We start from the raw sequence: 16,120 nt of genomic DNA on the forward strand, positions 1-16,120 counted from the left end.
AGGCCATGGTTTTCCAGTTGCAATGTATGGATGTGAAAGTTGGACCATAAGAAAGGCTGAGCGCCAAAGAATTGAGGCCTTTGAACTATGGTGCTGGAGAAGACTCCTGCGAGTCCCTTGGACTGCAAGGTGTTCAAATCAGTCCTAGAAGAGATCAACCCTGACTGCTCTTTAGAAGGCCAGATCCTGAAGTTGAAACTCAAATACTTTGGCCACCTAATGAGAAGGAAGGACTCACTGGAGAAGGGCCTAATGCTGGGAAAGATTGAGGGCAATAAAAGAAGGGGACGACAGAGAATGAGGTGGCTGGATGGAGTCACTGAAACAGTAGGCATGAACTTAAATGGACTCAGAAGATGGTAGAGGACAGGAAGACCTGGAGGCATGTTGTCCATGGGGTCGCGATGGGTCGGACATGACTTCGCAATTAGCAACAACAACAATGCAATATAAAGCAACATAATCCATGACTAATGAAATATATTGAAGATTAACACAAAGATTTTTTAATAATGGTTTTGGGATTAAGGGAAGTTGCAAAGTTATAGGCAAGTAGGAATTGTTCACTTGCACAAGCAGAGGTCTTCATCCACAGTTTTTCATTCCAGATTCTCAATCTGTATTCTATATTTTTACTTTAAAAAAAAGGATTTGAAGAAAGGGTTAATTTCTAGTTTTCTAGAGAACTCTGATTATCTATTGCCTTAATATATATAATATATATAAAGCTCAATTCTCTATAAATCTCCCATTACACTCATGAAGCTTATACTACATAGTCCCAGGGTATATTGACTACTCCTCTCCTCTTTTTTTTTTATTGTTACTTAAGTAGAGAAGTACAGCAATAGCATCTAAGTTTGTTTCCTGAGTCAAACAATGTACATACCACTTCCTCCTCCAATTTATTCTGAAACAACAATGTTGTGAGGTAGGTTGGACTGAAATAAAGTGAATGTCTTAGAATCAGTGAGCATTTATGGCTCTGTGTGACTTTGAAGTTGAGTCTTCATGACCCTAGTCCAACCCTTCAGCCACTTCATTACAGTGGCTCTCACTATATAAGTCTTGAATTGACAGCATGTGCACTTATACAATATTACACAAACATACAAATATATCTTTCTTCCCAAATTGTACTGCGTGACAATTATTTAATGTTAGTACAGCAATATTTCAGCTTTAAAAATATATAGAAGACTGAAGCAAAGAAAATAAAACAGTCACTCAACTTTCCTTAACCATAAGGAATTCTGTCCAAATTTTAATATCAAATTAAAATTCTCAAGTGGAACCAAAAAACGTCTGCACATTTAAACCAAGCCACGTGACTTTGTGCTTGTCATGAGAGGACTTCAAAAATGATTATTTTAATATTACATCTAATGCCTCAGTTGGTGCCCTAAATCAAGTGACTGGTTGTGAACACTGAAGCATAACTATTTTAGATATCCTTATTGCTACAGTCCTGCTAATGAACATAAATGTACTATAATACAGGAATCGTCTATCAGATATGGCTGTTTAGGTTTTAGAGATTGGAAAATGAGAAGAAACTAGGAAAGTTTATTTCCAAATGCTTTTTTTGTAGAATCATGAAATATGCTTGAAAATCTATTCCCAAACTAAATTCTGCTGAGCTAACTCTCTTCAGAAAACATGAAACTCTTCATTAAAGCAGATCTCATGTGAAAAATTAAATCATTCTCCCATTTCAGTACTATTTCCTTAATCTATTTTAAATTAACATTTCTTTTAGAATGATTCTTGCAGTATAGAAATATCAAACAATGTCAGTGGAACTCTTTTTATTATTATCCTTTAATACTTTTTCCCCAGAAGTTTCATTTTGCTTCAGTCGTGTGCAGTCACATTAAACTTGTCTTTCCAGAAGTTTGATATAGAGGAATGAAAAGTTACATGTTTGTTTTCTGACTTTAAGTAGCACATGCTAAGCTTTTCAAGAACACAGAATCCATTAAGTATTCTATAGTTTTGTTGCAGATAGAACCAAGAGTGAAGATTTTTACTATGACAAAGGATACTTTGCTTCCTATACAGTATATAGGAAACTTTACCTTTGAAAACTACTGATAAACTGCAGTTGTTAAATATGTAGCTTTCCATTCAGCAATGTACCTTGCAGAAATTATTTTAGTTTCTAATAGTTTCAGAGTTTGAATCACAGGGCTTATATTAATTTACAATTCCTATATGGCCTGGCTCTAGGTTCCAGTGAAGTCTACAGGTCCCTAATCTCACTTTTTCAAGACATCTAGCTGTTTCACACTTTTAAAAAAATCAATCTCCTTTACCATAGTGGTGACTTCTTTACCATGAGACAATTCAAGGACTGTCTGTTCTCATTAAATTCATTATATACATTCTTTGCATTTCTAGAGTCATTAGTTAAATTTTAAGGAATTTTATAACTTTTAATTATTATCACTATTATAAATATTTACTTTCTTACCCATTTATAATACATTACTATAAAATATACAGCATGCTATAATCTGAAACTTAAAATAATCCAATTAAACATTCTAGATATTGTATCACTCTGAGTAGCAAAGCTGCTTTATACAATCTCATACTGAATTATAGTGGTGACTGAACATTGCTTTTCTGTTCTCTACAAAGTCATCACTGATTTATTAACTAAAGAAGAGGCAATCATTATTTAATGACCACAATTGATTTGGATGAATTAAGCAAAATAATCAATAAGTGAATCATAACTCAGAGAGAGAGAAAGAGAGAGTCTGCAATGAAATATGCTTCCATTTCATTCAAATAAGCTCTCTGTATAGTATTCTGTGCCTGTTTTGTTTTTGTTTCTTGCCCTCTCCCAGAGCAGAGATTGCTTAAAGAAGCTATATTTTCCTGAGCTGTTTTTCTCAACAGGGCAGCACTTTCCTAAAAAGTGCTAACTGCAATTTAATAAGCTCAGACCTTAATTAGAATCCTCTGTCCAGCTCCCAACTGCTGCTTGAAACTGACCAGGCATTAATCAGTTTCACCCTGAAGGCTTTTGTTGTTGTCATAAATTCTGGTATTGATTGGAAAATGTTTTTTTTTTAATTATGATATACTAGCATTGTATTTGTGAATGGTCTCTGAAGTAGTTCCTAAATGAGGACTACCTATGCATTTTTTTTCCAATTCCCAAGACAGTTAGTTTATAAAGTTTTATTTAATTACTTGCACAAGATTGAATAAAAGGGGAATGCAGGAGAATATAGCTAATTGGTTTTAACTTTCTCCAGCAGAAATGCTTTTGTAGATAGTTATCACTTTAATTGTTGATAGCAGTTTATCAAATCTGTCCACAGTCAAAGCATGTGTTGGGCAAAAGATGTTAGCACAGTAAAAGGCTGCTGAAAAGAATCTTCCATTTCTACATGCCATTCTGAATATAGTGACAATGTCATTGTTGGTCATTGATCATTGTTATTTCATGAGTTTAGTGACATATTTTGATTTTTCTTTCATATTAAGAAAAGTCTAGAAGTTTATAACTCATTCTGAGCTAGCCTGCTTGTTTTTCATTGTGTTTACTGAATAAAGGAGAAGGAGGGAGGAATCTTCATTCACTTTAAAGCTTTTCTTGCTGTGAAAGTCTCAGACTTTCAATTCCCATCCCAGAGTCATGTGCCAGTCAGTCAAGGTTAGGTCTTGCAGTCTACTGAACATAGCATGAAGTCATGGTGCCAGGTTTTGATAAAAACCTTGGAGTTGTTATTAATTGTTGGGAGCTTTTGTATGAGATCTAGCACTAGTTATTGTGGAAACTGGCCATCCTGTAGTGTCTCTATTATATTATGTATGCTTTTTATGTTATGGTTTTAATTCTGCTTGCCTGAGCTAATTCTAAAGCATAAAATCCCTTTATTTACTGGTGTGCTTATTACTTCTGGATCCAAAAGAACCAATTGCCTGATCATCCTGACATTTGGTAAAAAAAATGGACTGTGAAACCTAGCACTAGAAATTTGTTTTTTCTGTACAGTTAGGTCAAAGATCCACTGTTTCAGCCCAGTCGCAGCTCTCTCAAATCCAACTGAATCCAAATATTAAATGGAAAAGTGTGAGATATAAAACCCCCAAATTTTGATACTCACAATATGAAGACAAGTCTGGTTAACAAAAGCAAAGTTTTATTGGAGAAAAACATTAAAAAAATAGAAAAGAAAAGAAAAACGTTTGCAAACAGGCCTCTTGAACTCTTCCCAAGATGGATTGAGTTCCAAGAGTGCAACAAGCAGTTTCCAAGCTATACATTTTATACCTTTTACAATGCAGTCATGCCTAAGAAACCCTCCCAACTTCCCTTTATTCTTTGAAATTGCTTTAAACTTAAAGGTCATCCTGGGAATTTCCTTCCATCTGCTGTGGTCTTATCTTTGTTTATTTGTAATTTCCACTCTGTGATCTTATCTTTGTTTATTTGTAATTTCCACTCAAGTTGGTCATAATTAATTATCTTTGCTAATTACTTTTTGTGATCACTTCACATGGACAGGGAACAGTAAACATTCCTTCTTATACATTGTCATTGCATTGTTACATTTACATTACATTAATACATTTGTGCTAAACATACAGTCTCATACATTGTTACATTAGAACTTTATTGTTATATTTTATAAAAGAATAACTTTTATTTCCTTCAAAAGCAACAAGATTTTAAATCTGAATTTATGTTGTTATCCTTGAGACTAAGAAAATTATGCCAAACTGTCATGAAGGCCAAAAGGACTCTTGTAATAAGTAAGTTTATGTTGTCAGAACCACATGCAGGATTGTATTGAAATCAGGCAGATGTCAGCATTAATAAGGAATTGGATTCACAGAAGGCAACATCTACTAAAACCCTAAGATTTTTGGTTAAACAGTTTTAAGAGTTCAAAATGTTTAAATATAATTTTAATTTGTATTAGTTTAGTAAACAGAAACAGTAAAATAAACAAAACAAAGAAAAAATAGGAAAGAAATAGCAAGAGATAATTACATGCATAGTAGTATAATTCTTAATTCATCTACAATGTTATTTATCTTTAAAAACAGTATCTCCAGGACAAAAATCCAATGCAGATCTGGATATCATATTGTGAACAAAATATGAAAATCTTTTATTCATTACTGATGTTCTTCAACAGCTAAGTATATCCACTACCTGTTCATATTGCATTAAAAAAACAATTTCACAAAACTGTGAAAAATACTTTAAAATATATTGTCAGCAATTTTCAAAGTTTTAATCTTGGGTGTGCATTTTGTCCTGTAGGGAATCACCTTTAAAATGAGGAAGGAGATACTGAGATGTTTTTCAAATATTTTACTGTATCACTTTTTATAGGATGTTAATATAAGCCAAATCCTGAGGCCTGGAGTAAAATTCCTTAAAGAATTGCAATTGTATTTTTAATACTCAGAGACATAAATAAAGATAATGAGCCAGGTCCATTGTTAATTGACCATATTTATTCACATATAATGGATCTTCCCAGCACTAGTTTCCTCAGCTTTCTACTCCTTTCCCCTGACTCAACTTCATATTCTTCCAATCTTCTAGAACAGTTTTGAGGATATGATGGAATATTAAAAATCTCTTCTACTAGCAGACCATCATCTGCCAGCTGTATGACATTTTAGGATCCCCTCTCCTTTTTCAACTGCCCTGAAAATGTAAGAATCACCACTGTTTCGTTCTCCAGAGTATTCTTTCAATAAAAAGTGTACTCCAAAGGAAATGGCTACTATATAAATTATATAGGCCCAAAATGCAATTAAGCATTCAGGCATTGGACTGACCTCTGCTATATCAGCATTTTGGAAGATTTGCTGACTGAAATATGGACTCTTGAGTATTGCTGTACATTATTATTTGATTTTAGCCTTCAATCCTGTTTTTGCTGATTTCAAATTGTATTCTCCTTCAATGCCACATATTTGTTTCTAGGCACAGAAATTTCCACTTCTCAGTGATTAATGTCTCCTCATCAATAGCACAAGGTACCAACCTTCAGCAATGTAGTCATTGAACAGCTAGTATATTTTCTTTTATAGGGAGGTGAATATAAATTCTCAGCATCTGAAAAAACTGAATCTAAACTTGCAGTTATTTAATATAATAGATGACCAATGTCATCTGCACGGAATTAAAAAAGGCAAGATGGTAGATGTAGTAACTCAATGCAAACTCTTCCTCTCTGTGCACATGTCCAGAAGGGGCTTGCATTGGAATGCCACCTGCACCATCTGGCTTTTTTTTGGTCCTCATTCCCCATGGATGCCATTGTGGAATGGAGGTGTTAGCCATTCGATTTGCCACAAAAGAAATTAATCAAGAGTGTAGCTTTATTGAAAAATCCATCTATGCATGGTAGAAACAACATCAGTTCTGGGACTTTTCCCATGAAAACTCACATAGCTAACTCCCTTTTCCCCTCCAGGCACTCAAAGTTCATAGTTCACCAATTGAGTTCAGATCTTTTGCTTTGGGAAAAGCTGTCTGCTTTGGTCAAAACATTCTTCATCATGTTAGACACCAAAAATAGTCACAAATTGAAATCCACTCTGTTTGAGTTACAAATAGAAAAGAAGTTTATTAGACTTCACAACAAAGTTTAAAAGGTAACGGTTTGCAAAGCGTGGTGGATTCAGGAAGGCAAAATGCAATGTAGCCAAGCACTGAACCACACCCCAAATTCCAAAATCACATATTATTATACATCCTATCGCGACGCCCCATTCCCTCCCCCATGGCCCCATTGGCTTAGGCTTTGGAGGTTACAATCTATCAGAAGCGCCTAAACAGAATACATTATCTCCACCCCTGTTTGCTTACATTATACTAATAAGATCCCTCCCCTACTATCCTGTTTACTCAGACCATATATGTACATGCTTATCAATTTAAAGGAGAGATGTCTCCCATCTTCTACACCTGTTACATCAGGTAGGGCTACCAGGCACCAGAAGGTACTTAAAAACAATTCCTAGATGATGACTCACACTGGGCCCCACAGTAACTCCTGTTCCCCCCCCCACCTCCACCTGAGGCTTATATTTTCCCTATATACTCAAAGCATCTACTCAGGCAATTGATTATAAAATGATAATTATAAAATATAATATATGATTACATGATAATACTAAAAGTATATATATATTTATTTTTAAATGTCCTCGTACTTCCAGTTTTTCCACAAATCTACCCTTTTTCTTTTTACCCATTCTTTAAAAATAAAACATTATTTTTTTTCCAAATTTCTTTGTATTTCTAATGTCTTTTCATATTCTTCAAAATTAGTTTCTTCATTGATTTGTGTAAGGTTATACATTTTTCTCCCTAGTGATTCCTTCTGATTACTATGTATTATTCCTTCTACAGTACTTTAAACAATATTCTTAATGAGAGGGATGAGACAGGGTAAAAACATTAATCCTATAATGATTATTACCATCATGAATAAAGCTTGCTTCCAGTTTCTAAAAATTCCCCCTAAAAACCCCCTTCATCTAAAAGACCAGTCCAGGTCTGGACTGGAACATGTACAAGTTGTCTCATTTCAGTGGATAATTGCTTCACCACTGAACCTGTTTCATCTATTTGTAAGCAACAATTAGTTAAATTAAACTTCCCACATACCCCTCCTTCTTTAGCTAATATATAATCTAATGCTAATCTATTTTGATACACAGCCACTCTAAGCTTATCAATAGTTTTTGCCAAAATATTTTAAGCAGTATCTATTTTTTCTTCCAACTAATTCTAATACAGCCTGTAATCGTATTATTCTATTTAACATATAAATGGGTGTTCTATATCCCCAAGATCCATCTTCAGCCCAGGTAGCAGGCCCATTGATGCACACAGTCTTTTCTGGTGTCCATTCATTTCCTCTCATTGTTTCAACATTACATGGAATACCTGAATCAATAGATCTTTTATAGCGATCTAAATAATCATAAATAGGGATTCCCAGTGTCTGTTTAGTTCTTAGGGGTAATAAAAAGAAAGATGGTTTAATCCATCCTAAAACACATGACCCACCCCAGTTACCAGGCAAACTTTCATAGGCTTGGTTCCCACAAATCCAATACAAACTTAAATAAGTTCCCCATTCAGTGAAATTAAACTTTTCTGGTTCACTTTGATTCCCTACAGTTGTCCATTGTTTATATTTACCATCCCAATATCCCAAACATATCAAATCTCCTACCTTTTTAGTTCCATTTCTCTTAAAACAGTTTTTTCCTACTAGATTAGTACTTAGGGTCCATATAATCTGTTGGTCATTTCCAGATCGCCCTGTAATATTTCTTTGCTTAGTCATGTTGTTTAAGATCACTGGGTCTGCTTCTAATGCTTCCCAAGGCCACTGTTGTCCCATATTAGTTCCTCCACATATAAAACAATTTTTAATGGTCAAGGTTTTGGCTATATCCTCGGCCATATCCATAAACAAGTTACTTGCTTTCTCACTAATATCTATTTCCTTTTCCAATTGTCTTAAAGTATTATAAACTGACCATCCTATTGTTTTAACTTCCCCTGTATATATCTTTTCTTTCTTTATAATAATATAAGTTGATGGATCTAGTCCTGTACCATCTATCCCAAATCCATAACTTACTACTTCAGCATGGTTCTTAGTGATTTCCAACTCCATTGTATTAGTTCCGTATATATTTTTAAATTTGGTAATAACACTACACCCTGGATAACCCCCTCCAGTGTAATCACACACACATCTCCACCCCAAACATTTAATAGATCCCCCACAAGGTGACCATTGATTGGGGTTCCCATTTGCAAAGTTCAAATTAGTGGGACATATATATTTATGATTTTGTTTATATGCTGAGATCCAACTAGAGTCCCCATACTTTGTGGCGAGAGGAGATAAACTTAATATTGTACATGCATCAAACTGTATTAAAGCCTTTTCTGTCCCCTTTTCTAATATTTTAGTGGAATTAACATATATTAATCTTCCTTCACCTTCAGGTCTCTGTCTCATCCTATTTTAGCTAGACCACATATATACTAAAATTTAAATATGTTGGCATTGATGGATCATAACATTGTATCTTCTTGTCTTCTCCCTTACAAACTGAATATTGTGTTTTATTTAATTAGCACATAGATTGAAATATACATCCCTTAGGTGCTTGGGTATGATATACCAAGGTTTTAATTACTGTGTTCCCTTTGGTGGCGTTCATAATGCAGGCTTCTGTTTTTGTTGCTTTCCTATATCCTAGATAACCATGGACAAGTATACAACACTAAGGATTTGCATTTTAGTCACTCTTCCTCTATATCTAAACTGTGATATTTTCTAAAGGCTTCTCATTGTTCTTCCTGGACTAGTTGAATTGAAGGAGTATCTTTTAAAATATATCTTACCACTCCGGTCAATATCTCAGGATATTCTTCAAAATGTTTCAATGTCTTCTCAATGAGTACTATATCACATGGTCCAAAATGTTCTTCACATCCAGTACATCTTACACAGTCAATACAATGGAAACACAACAACAATCAACATAGCATTTACAGTCACAGTACCAACACATCAGGTAAAAGATTAAGTTCTTGAATCTCTCGAGGCTGTTGGGATTCTGGGCACAATATGGGTGTGAATTTGTTCCTGGTGTGGCACGCAATCACAACTCTATAAGACAAAGAAAGATAGCAAACCCTAATACCACCTAGTCATATAGATCTGGTTTGGACATTTGGTTACTGTCGCTTGAGAGTGATCTTTAAAGGTTCTGGATTTGGAACACAGGTCCACTGTTCTTTTGGTTCAGCTACGTGGTCCCTTCACTTGTGTGTAGTGGGTCCACCCTTTTTATGCCGTTTGGACTGTAGTTTCAGAGGTCAGCAACACTTGAAATGATCCGTCCCACTTAGGTTGTAATTTTTCCTCCTTCCAACTCCGGATCAGGACCCAATTCCCCACACAGATCTTATGGACATGAAACTCCAGAGGCGGCATCTGCGCCAGCAATCCTTGTCTCCTGCAATGATCAAGATACTGGGACAATTTATGCACATAATTTCTCATCACTTTATATCTGGTAGATAATGAATCCATGCAGATTTCTCCAGGTGGGAATCCCACCCCGTATAACAATTCATACGGTGATAGTCCTATGTCTTTCCTTGGCTGAGTCCTAATTCTTAGAAGAGCCAAAGGTAAGCATTTGATCCAGGGCATCTTTGTTTCCAAGATTAGTTTACTGATTCCTTTTTTTAATTTTCCATTAGCCCGTTCCACTTTACCACTAGAGGGCGCATGCCAAAGTGTGTGAAACTTCCAATTTATTCCCTATGCTTCCCAATATTTTGCAAGATTTTCCCAGTAAAATGACTACCTTGATCACTATCAATTTGGGTTACTAATCCATATCTTGGAATAATGTGTGCCAATAGGATTCTAGTAACTGTTTTAGCTGTAGCATTCACGGTGGGAAAAGCCTCAATCCATCCTGTTAAATGATCAATGATTACAAGGAGATATTTATAGCTACCCACTTTAGGTAGCTCAGTACACATTGAAATGGTTTAAATGTTGGAGGTCTTCCCCCTGCTGGCTGCTTTCTTAAAGCCTGTCTGTTTATTTTCTTACAGACTAAACATGATTCCACCACTTGTGCTGCAATTGTATAAATTCCAAAGCAAGCATACAATTTCAAAATACAATCTACTAGAGCCTATGTTTCCCAATGACTTACTTCATGCAAATATGCTATTAATTCTTTAGCAATCACTTTATTGATTACTTGTCTCCCCCTGCTTGTAGTATTCACTCTTTTTCTTTATCATTAAATATTGGAACTTCAATCTTTGTTTTAACTTCCAGTATCAATGTGTTCATAATAATTTCATTGCTTGCTAATTTAGCTTCCTCATCAGCCAATTGATTTCCAATTATTTCAAAGGAATTTCCTTTTTGGTGTGCATTAACATGTACTACTGCAATTCTTTTAGGTTGTTCTAAGGACATTAACACTTGCTTAATTAATTCCTCATGCACTAGTTCTTTCCCTTTACTGTTGATCATTCCCCGATCCCTCCATATTTTTCCAAAAGTATGGACTACACCAAAGGCATATCTAGAGTCTATATATATATTTCCTATTTTACATTGCAACAATTTCAATGCCTGGTTTAGGGCATATAATTCGCATGTTTGTGCTGACCAATTAGTAGGTAGGCTACCAGCCTCCAATAATTCCTTGGTGTGTCCATTCACAATAGCATATCCATTTTTCCTAATCCCTGCCTCTACTTGGGACGACCCATCTATAAACAAAGATTCCCCTTTTTCCAAGGGAAATTCCTCCAGATCAGGTTGTATTTTTGTTTGTATCTCAATTACTTCAGAGCAGAAATGCTCCAAATTCTCTTCACTTGTTTGCAATTTATTCACTAAAAATTGAGCCGGATTCACATTGTGATCCGTTGTCAAAACCAAATCATTCTTTTCCATTAAAATAGCCTCATATTTTAAGATTCTCGAATCAGTCAACCAGCAACCTACTTTTTGCTGGAGAATTATTCTTACTGGTGAGGTGTGCTCACAATGAGAGCCCCCCCAAAAGTTAATTTTCTACTTTCCTGTACTAAGAGGGCCATTGCTGCTATAGCCTGTACACAGACTGGCCATCATCTTACTACAGGATCCATAATTTTTGACAGAAATGCTACAGATTTGTGTTGACCCGCCCAGGTTTGAGTCAAAACCCCATAAGCTATTCCCTCTTCTGCATTTACAAACAAATGAAAGGGTTTGTCTAGATTGGGAAGGCTCAACACAGGAGCTTGGGTCAAAGCTTCTTTAATTTGCTTAAAATCTTCTTTTTCCTGATTTTCCCACTCCAAATCCCATGGTTCAGATTCAATCAATTTAGCATACAGAGGTTTAGTTAGGGTAGCATAGTTGTCAACCCATAACCTACAATAGCTACCAGACCTAAGAATTTTCTCAGCTCCTTTTTATCTTTAGGAAGAGGCTGTTTAAACACCCCTTCAATTCTATCCAGTGTTATTTTTCTACTGCCTTTACTTATCAAATGTTGCAAATACTTCACCTCTCTTTCAACATATTGTAGTTTCTTATTAGAAACCCTCAACCCCTTTTCTCCCAAAACTTCTAGCAATTTATCAGTTGCCTCTTTGATATTGTTTCTTTCCTGAGATTAATAAATCATCTACATATTGTATCATGTATGTTTCTCCAGGGACCTGGAATTGTTCCAATACCTGTTCTAAAACTTGTCCAAACAGGTTTGGAGATTCCGTAAATCCCTGAGGAAGCACAGTCCATTGATATTGTTGTTTCCTTCCTGTAAAGGGATTCTCCCATTCAAATGCAAATAATGGACATGATTCCTCTGCTAAGGGGCAAGCCCAAAATGCATCTTTTAAATCTACCACACTGAACCATTGGTGTTCAGGTGGAATGTGTCCCATCAAAGTATATGGGTTTGGAACTACAGGGTGTCTAGTCCTCACAATCTGGTTCAGGAAGATAAGATCCTGTACCACCCAAAACATTCCATCTGATTTCTTTGCATGAAGTTTAGATGTATTAAAAGGTGACATGGTAGGTTCTAATAACCCATCTTTCACTAGACCATCAATTACAGTTTGGAGACCTTTCCGACCCTCCATTGACAATGCATATTGTCTCTGTCTTACTACTTCATCTGGATTTGTTAATTCTATTTTTAGGGGTTCAATTTGCAAAGCTCCCCTGTTTTCTTCCCCAACCCACACCTTTGGGTTTATACTCTTTTCATCTTCTTCTGTTAATACAAAAAGAGGATTCGTTTCTTTCTTAAATGTAATTGTAAGTCCCAATTTTCCTAATACATCTCTCCCTAGCAAATTCACACCCACTTCTGGTATATACAATAATCTTGCCCTTATACACTCTCCATTTTCTTGCCCAATTTGAATTTCCTCCAATTCTTTTACATAAAATCCTTCTCCCTTCACTCCAGACACTCTAACTTGATTCTGACTAATCTTCATGGTAGGTATTAAAATTGACACTGAAATGCGCGCTGCCCCAGTATCAATCAAGAACACTACCTTTTCCTTCTCGGGTCCCACTTCTAAATTTATCAAGGGCTCGTTGATAAAAATAAACGGCCCCTGACACCCCTAGTAAAAGCTAGCCTCTTCTTCCCACACTGAGTAAACTTGCTGCTCTCTCTCACATTTAAGGCAATCTTTTTTAAAGTGGCCTTTCATTCCACATCCAAAGGACGTTCTTTCCCTATTCCGGAATCCACCCAGAAATTCCTCCAAATCCCCTTCCTCTACTCCCATTAACATATTGTTTTTTTTTCATCCCTCCTATATCTTGTCTCAAAGGGACTCTTCTTATCCCCAAACTCTCTTTTAGGAGGTTTTTCCTGCTTCATCACTTGCTGTACTGTTGCTACCATCATCTTACTTTTCTGCCTTACTTTCTCTGTATCCCTCTGAACATACACTTCCTGAGCCTCCTTCAAAAAATTGTTTATTGGTTTGGCTGTCCAATCATCCAATCTTTGCAACTTCTTATTTATATCGGGCCATGATTTAGTCACAAATTGAACTCTGACTAGTGGTACATTGGCAGCATCATTTGGATCCATCCCTGTATATTTACGCATACACTCTTTTAGTCTTTACAAAAAGGCAGCTGGGGATTCGTCCTTCTCTTGTTCTATCTACAATGCCTTGGTCATATTTTGAGCCTTGGGTATAGCTTCTTTCATTCCTCTGATTATAAGATTTCTCATGTCTTCCATATTTTGTCTTCCAGCCAAATCATTGTTATCTCAATTTGGTCTGGCCAGAAGAAGTTTTACATCTGCCACTACCCCCCATTTGGGTGTTCCCTAGTGCAAATTGCTGCTGCTGCAGTTCTAATTAATTGTCTTTCTTCGGCCAAAAATAAAGCATTTAAAATAGCTGTCAGTTCATCCCAAGTATAAATGTTTGGTCCCAGTAAATTATCCAACTGTTCAGCAGACCTCAGCAGGTCCTCAATTAGATTTTTCAATTCTTTTTAAAATTCCCTTACTTCAGATGCCTTTAATGGCTCTTGGAAAAAGCTTATTCTTGGGGCGTTGTTTCCATCTACCCCATTCGTCACCTCCCTTAAGGGGAAGGCTGATATATCTGGATGCTTATGAAAGGGAAAATTTTCAATGTCCTTTTTACACTGTTCTATTTCTTTTCTCAAATTTTTATATTTTGTATCCTCCTTCTCTGGCTGTTGTTGGGGCCAGGTTCCAATTCCTCCCACTGCTCCTTGAGGCATCGCCAGTGGGGGTTGAGCTGGAGCCTGATTTGGATTATAGGGTGGTGGACGATAGTCCCTATATCTTGGTTTTGTTTCTTCCTCTTCATCTAATTCTTTTTCCTCCTCTTTTTGTACCATTACAGGGACAGTTGATAATGTATGTACCCCAGAGATCCATTTATCTGGATTCCAAATTAAAGCATAATCCAACTCATTATCTAATGAATTGCACACTTTTCTCTGCACATAATCATATAAATTTTGGCACACAAAATAGTTCCCATTCGCAGCCACTCTACTTTCTCATCCTCCCACCAAACAAAGCAACACATATTCCCCATATCTTCTTTAGTCAAATTTAATCTATCAACTATCCTATTATAAGGCGACTTACCCCAATTACTTAGTAGGAGTCCTAAAGGACTCTCTGTGTCTATGCTCAACCTGGGATTCTTCCTAATTTTCTTCACACATTTTCTTTCGGGAACACACTGAGAATTGCCCAGTTTTACCGTACAGTTTTACCGTACTGTTATCTTATCCTTACCAACCTAATGAGACCACCTTTCGCTTCACCAAGCTCCTGCTTCCCCCTTTTTCTCCACCAATCCTCTCATGAGAGTATGGCAAATACTGAAGGGTCAGCTCCCACTCCATCTTGCTACTTGGGATGTCTAAAGCACTCCTCTCACAGATCTCACATTCAAACAGTCTTACCCAGTCCTCCCCCAACCGCCTAGGTGGTTTTTTATATCTGGCCACCCCAGATTTTACTCACCTAGGTTCGTGCAAGAAGTTACCCGGTTTTTCCTGAGGCTGGCAATCTCTATTCCTGGTTTTCTCACCCTTGGTTTCTATTTGCAACTTCTATTTAGGTTTGTAGGGCTGTAGGGTTTGCTCAGCACTCACCACTCCTGGAGTTCGAAGCTGGACTATCGAATTCGACAGGGCATGCCTTCCACATCGTCCTCCAAGTTAGGGAGTCCCGAACGAAATCCCATTGAGTTCCGGGTTTTGGCACCAAAAATTATTAGACACCAAAAATAGTCACAAATTGAAATCCACTCTGTTTGAGTTACAAATAGAAAAGAAGTTTATTAGACTTCACAACAAAGTTTAAAAGGTAACGGTTTGCAAAGTGTGGTGGATTCAGGAAGGCAAAATGCAATGTAGCCAAGCACTGAACCATACCCCAAATTCCAAAATCACATATTATTATACATCCTATCGCGACGCCCCATTCCCTCCCCCATGGCCCCATTGGCTTAGGCTTTGGAGGTTACAATCTATCAGAAGCGCCTAAACAGAATACATTATCTCCACCCCTGTTTGCTTACATTATACTAATAAGATACCTCCCCTACTATCCTGTTTACTCAGACCATATATGTACATGCTTATCAATTTAAAGGAGAGATGTCTCCCATCTTCTACACCTGTTACATCAAGTAGGGGTACCAGGCACCAGAAGGTACTTAAAAACAATTCCTAGATGGTGACTCACACTGGGCCCATGGTAACTCCTGTTCCCCCCCCCCCCGCCTCCACCTGAAGCTTGTATTTTCCCTATATACTCAAAGCATCTACTCAGGCAATTGATTATAAAATGATAATTATAAAATATAAAATATGATTACATGATAATACTAAAAGTATATATATATATTTATTTTTAAATGTCCTCACTACTTCCAGTTTTTTCCACAATCACTTGGCCTTGTTAGATGTCTCCCTGGCAACAGATAGATCACTTGCATTCCATAGCCTCCCTCCTCCTTAGGAATTCACCATCCTCC

At 36.5% G+C, this 16,120-nt stretch overlaps 1 protein-coding gene across 2 annotated transcripts; it reads right to left on the reverse strand.

The window, feature by feature from the left end:
- Positions 1-6,760: 6,760 nt before the first annotated feature.
- LOC120299015 (endogenous retrovirus group 3 member 1 Env polyprotein-like) lies at positions 6,761-15,788 on the reverse strand. 2 transcript variants are annotated; one of them, XM_039323368.1, is made up of 2 exons: positions 15,234-15,788; positions 6,761-10,038 (listed from the first exon to the last, which is right to left on the reverse strand). In XM_039323368.1, exon 2 carries the CDS (start codon positions 9,030-9,032, stop codon positions 7,725-7,727), a length of 1,308 nt encoding a protein of 435 aa, XP_039179302.1. In that variant the 5' UTR covers positions 9,033-10,038; positions 15,234-15,788; the 3' UTR covers positions 6,761-7,724. The 2 variants fall into 2 exon arrangements, with proteins under 2 accessions (XP_039179302.1, XP_039179301.1); XM_039323367.1 differs by having other exon boundaries at positions 15,103-15,788.
- Positions 15,789-16,120: the final 332 nt, after the last annotated feature.

The sequence above is a fragment of the Crotalus tigris genome, unplaced genomic scaffold (genome assembly GCF_016545835.1).
Source record: "Crotalus tigris isolate CLP2741 ecotype Arizona unplaced genomic scaffold, ASM1654583v1 scf7180000024167.7108832, whole genome shotgun sequence".
Taxonomy (NCBI): Eukaryota; Metazoa; Chordata; class Lepidosauria; order Squamata; family Viperidae; genus Crotalus; species Crotalus tigris.

Coding starts and splice junctions, on each gene's coding strand:
- LOC120299015 (XM_039323368.1), bottom strand. CDS start 9,032: ATGAGACAGAGACCTGAAGGTGAAGGAAGATTAATATATGTTAATTCC.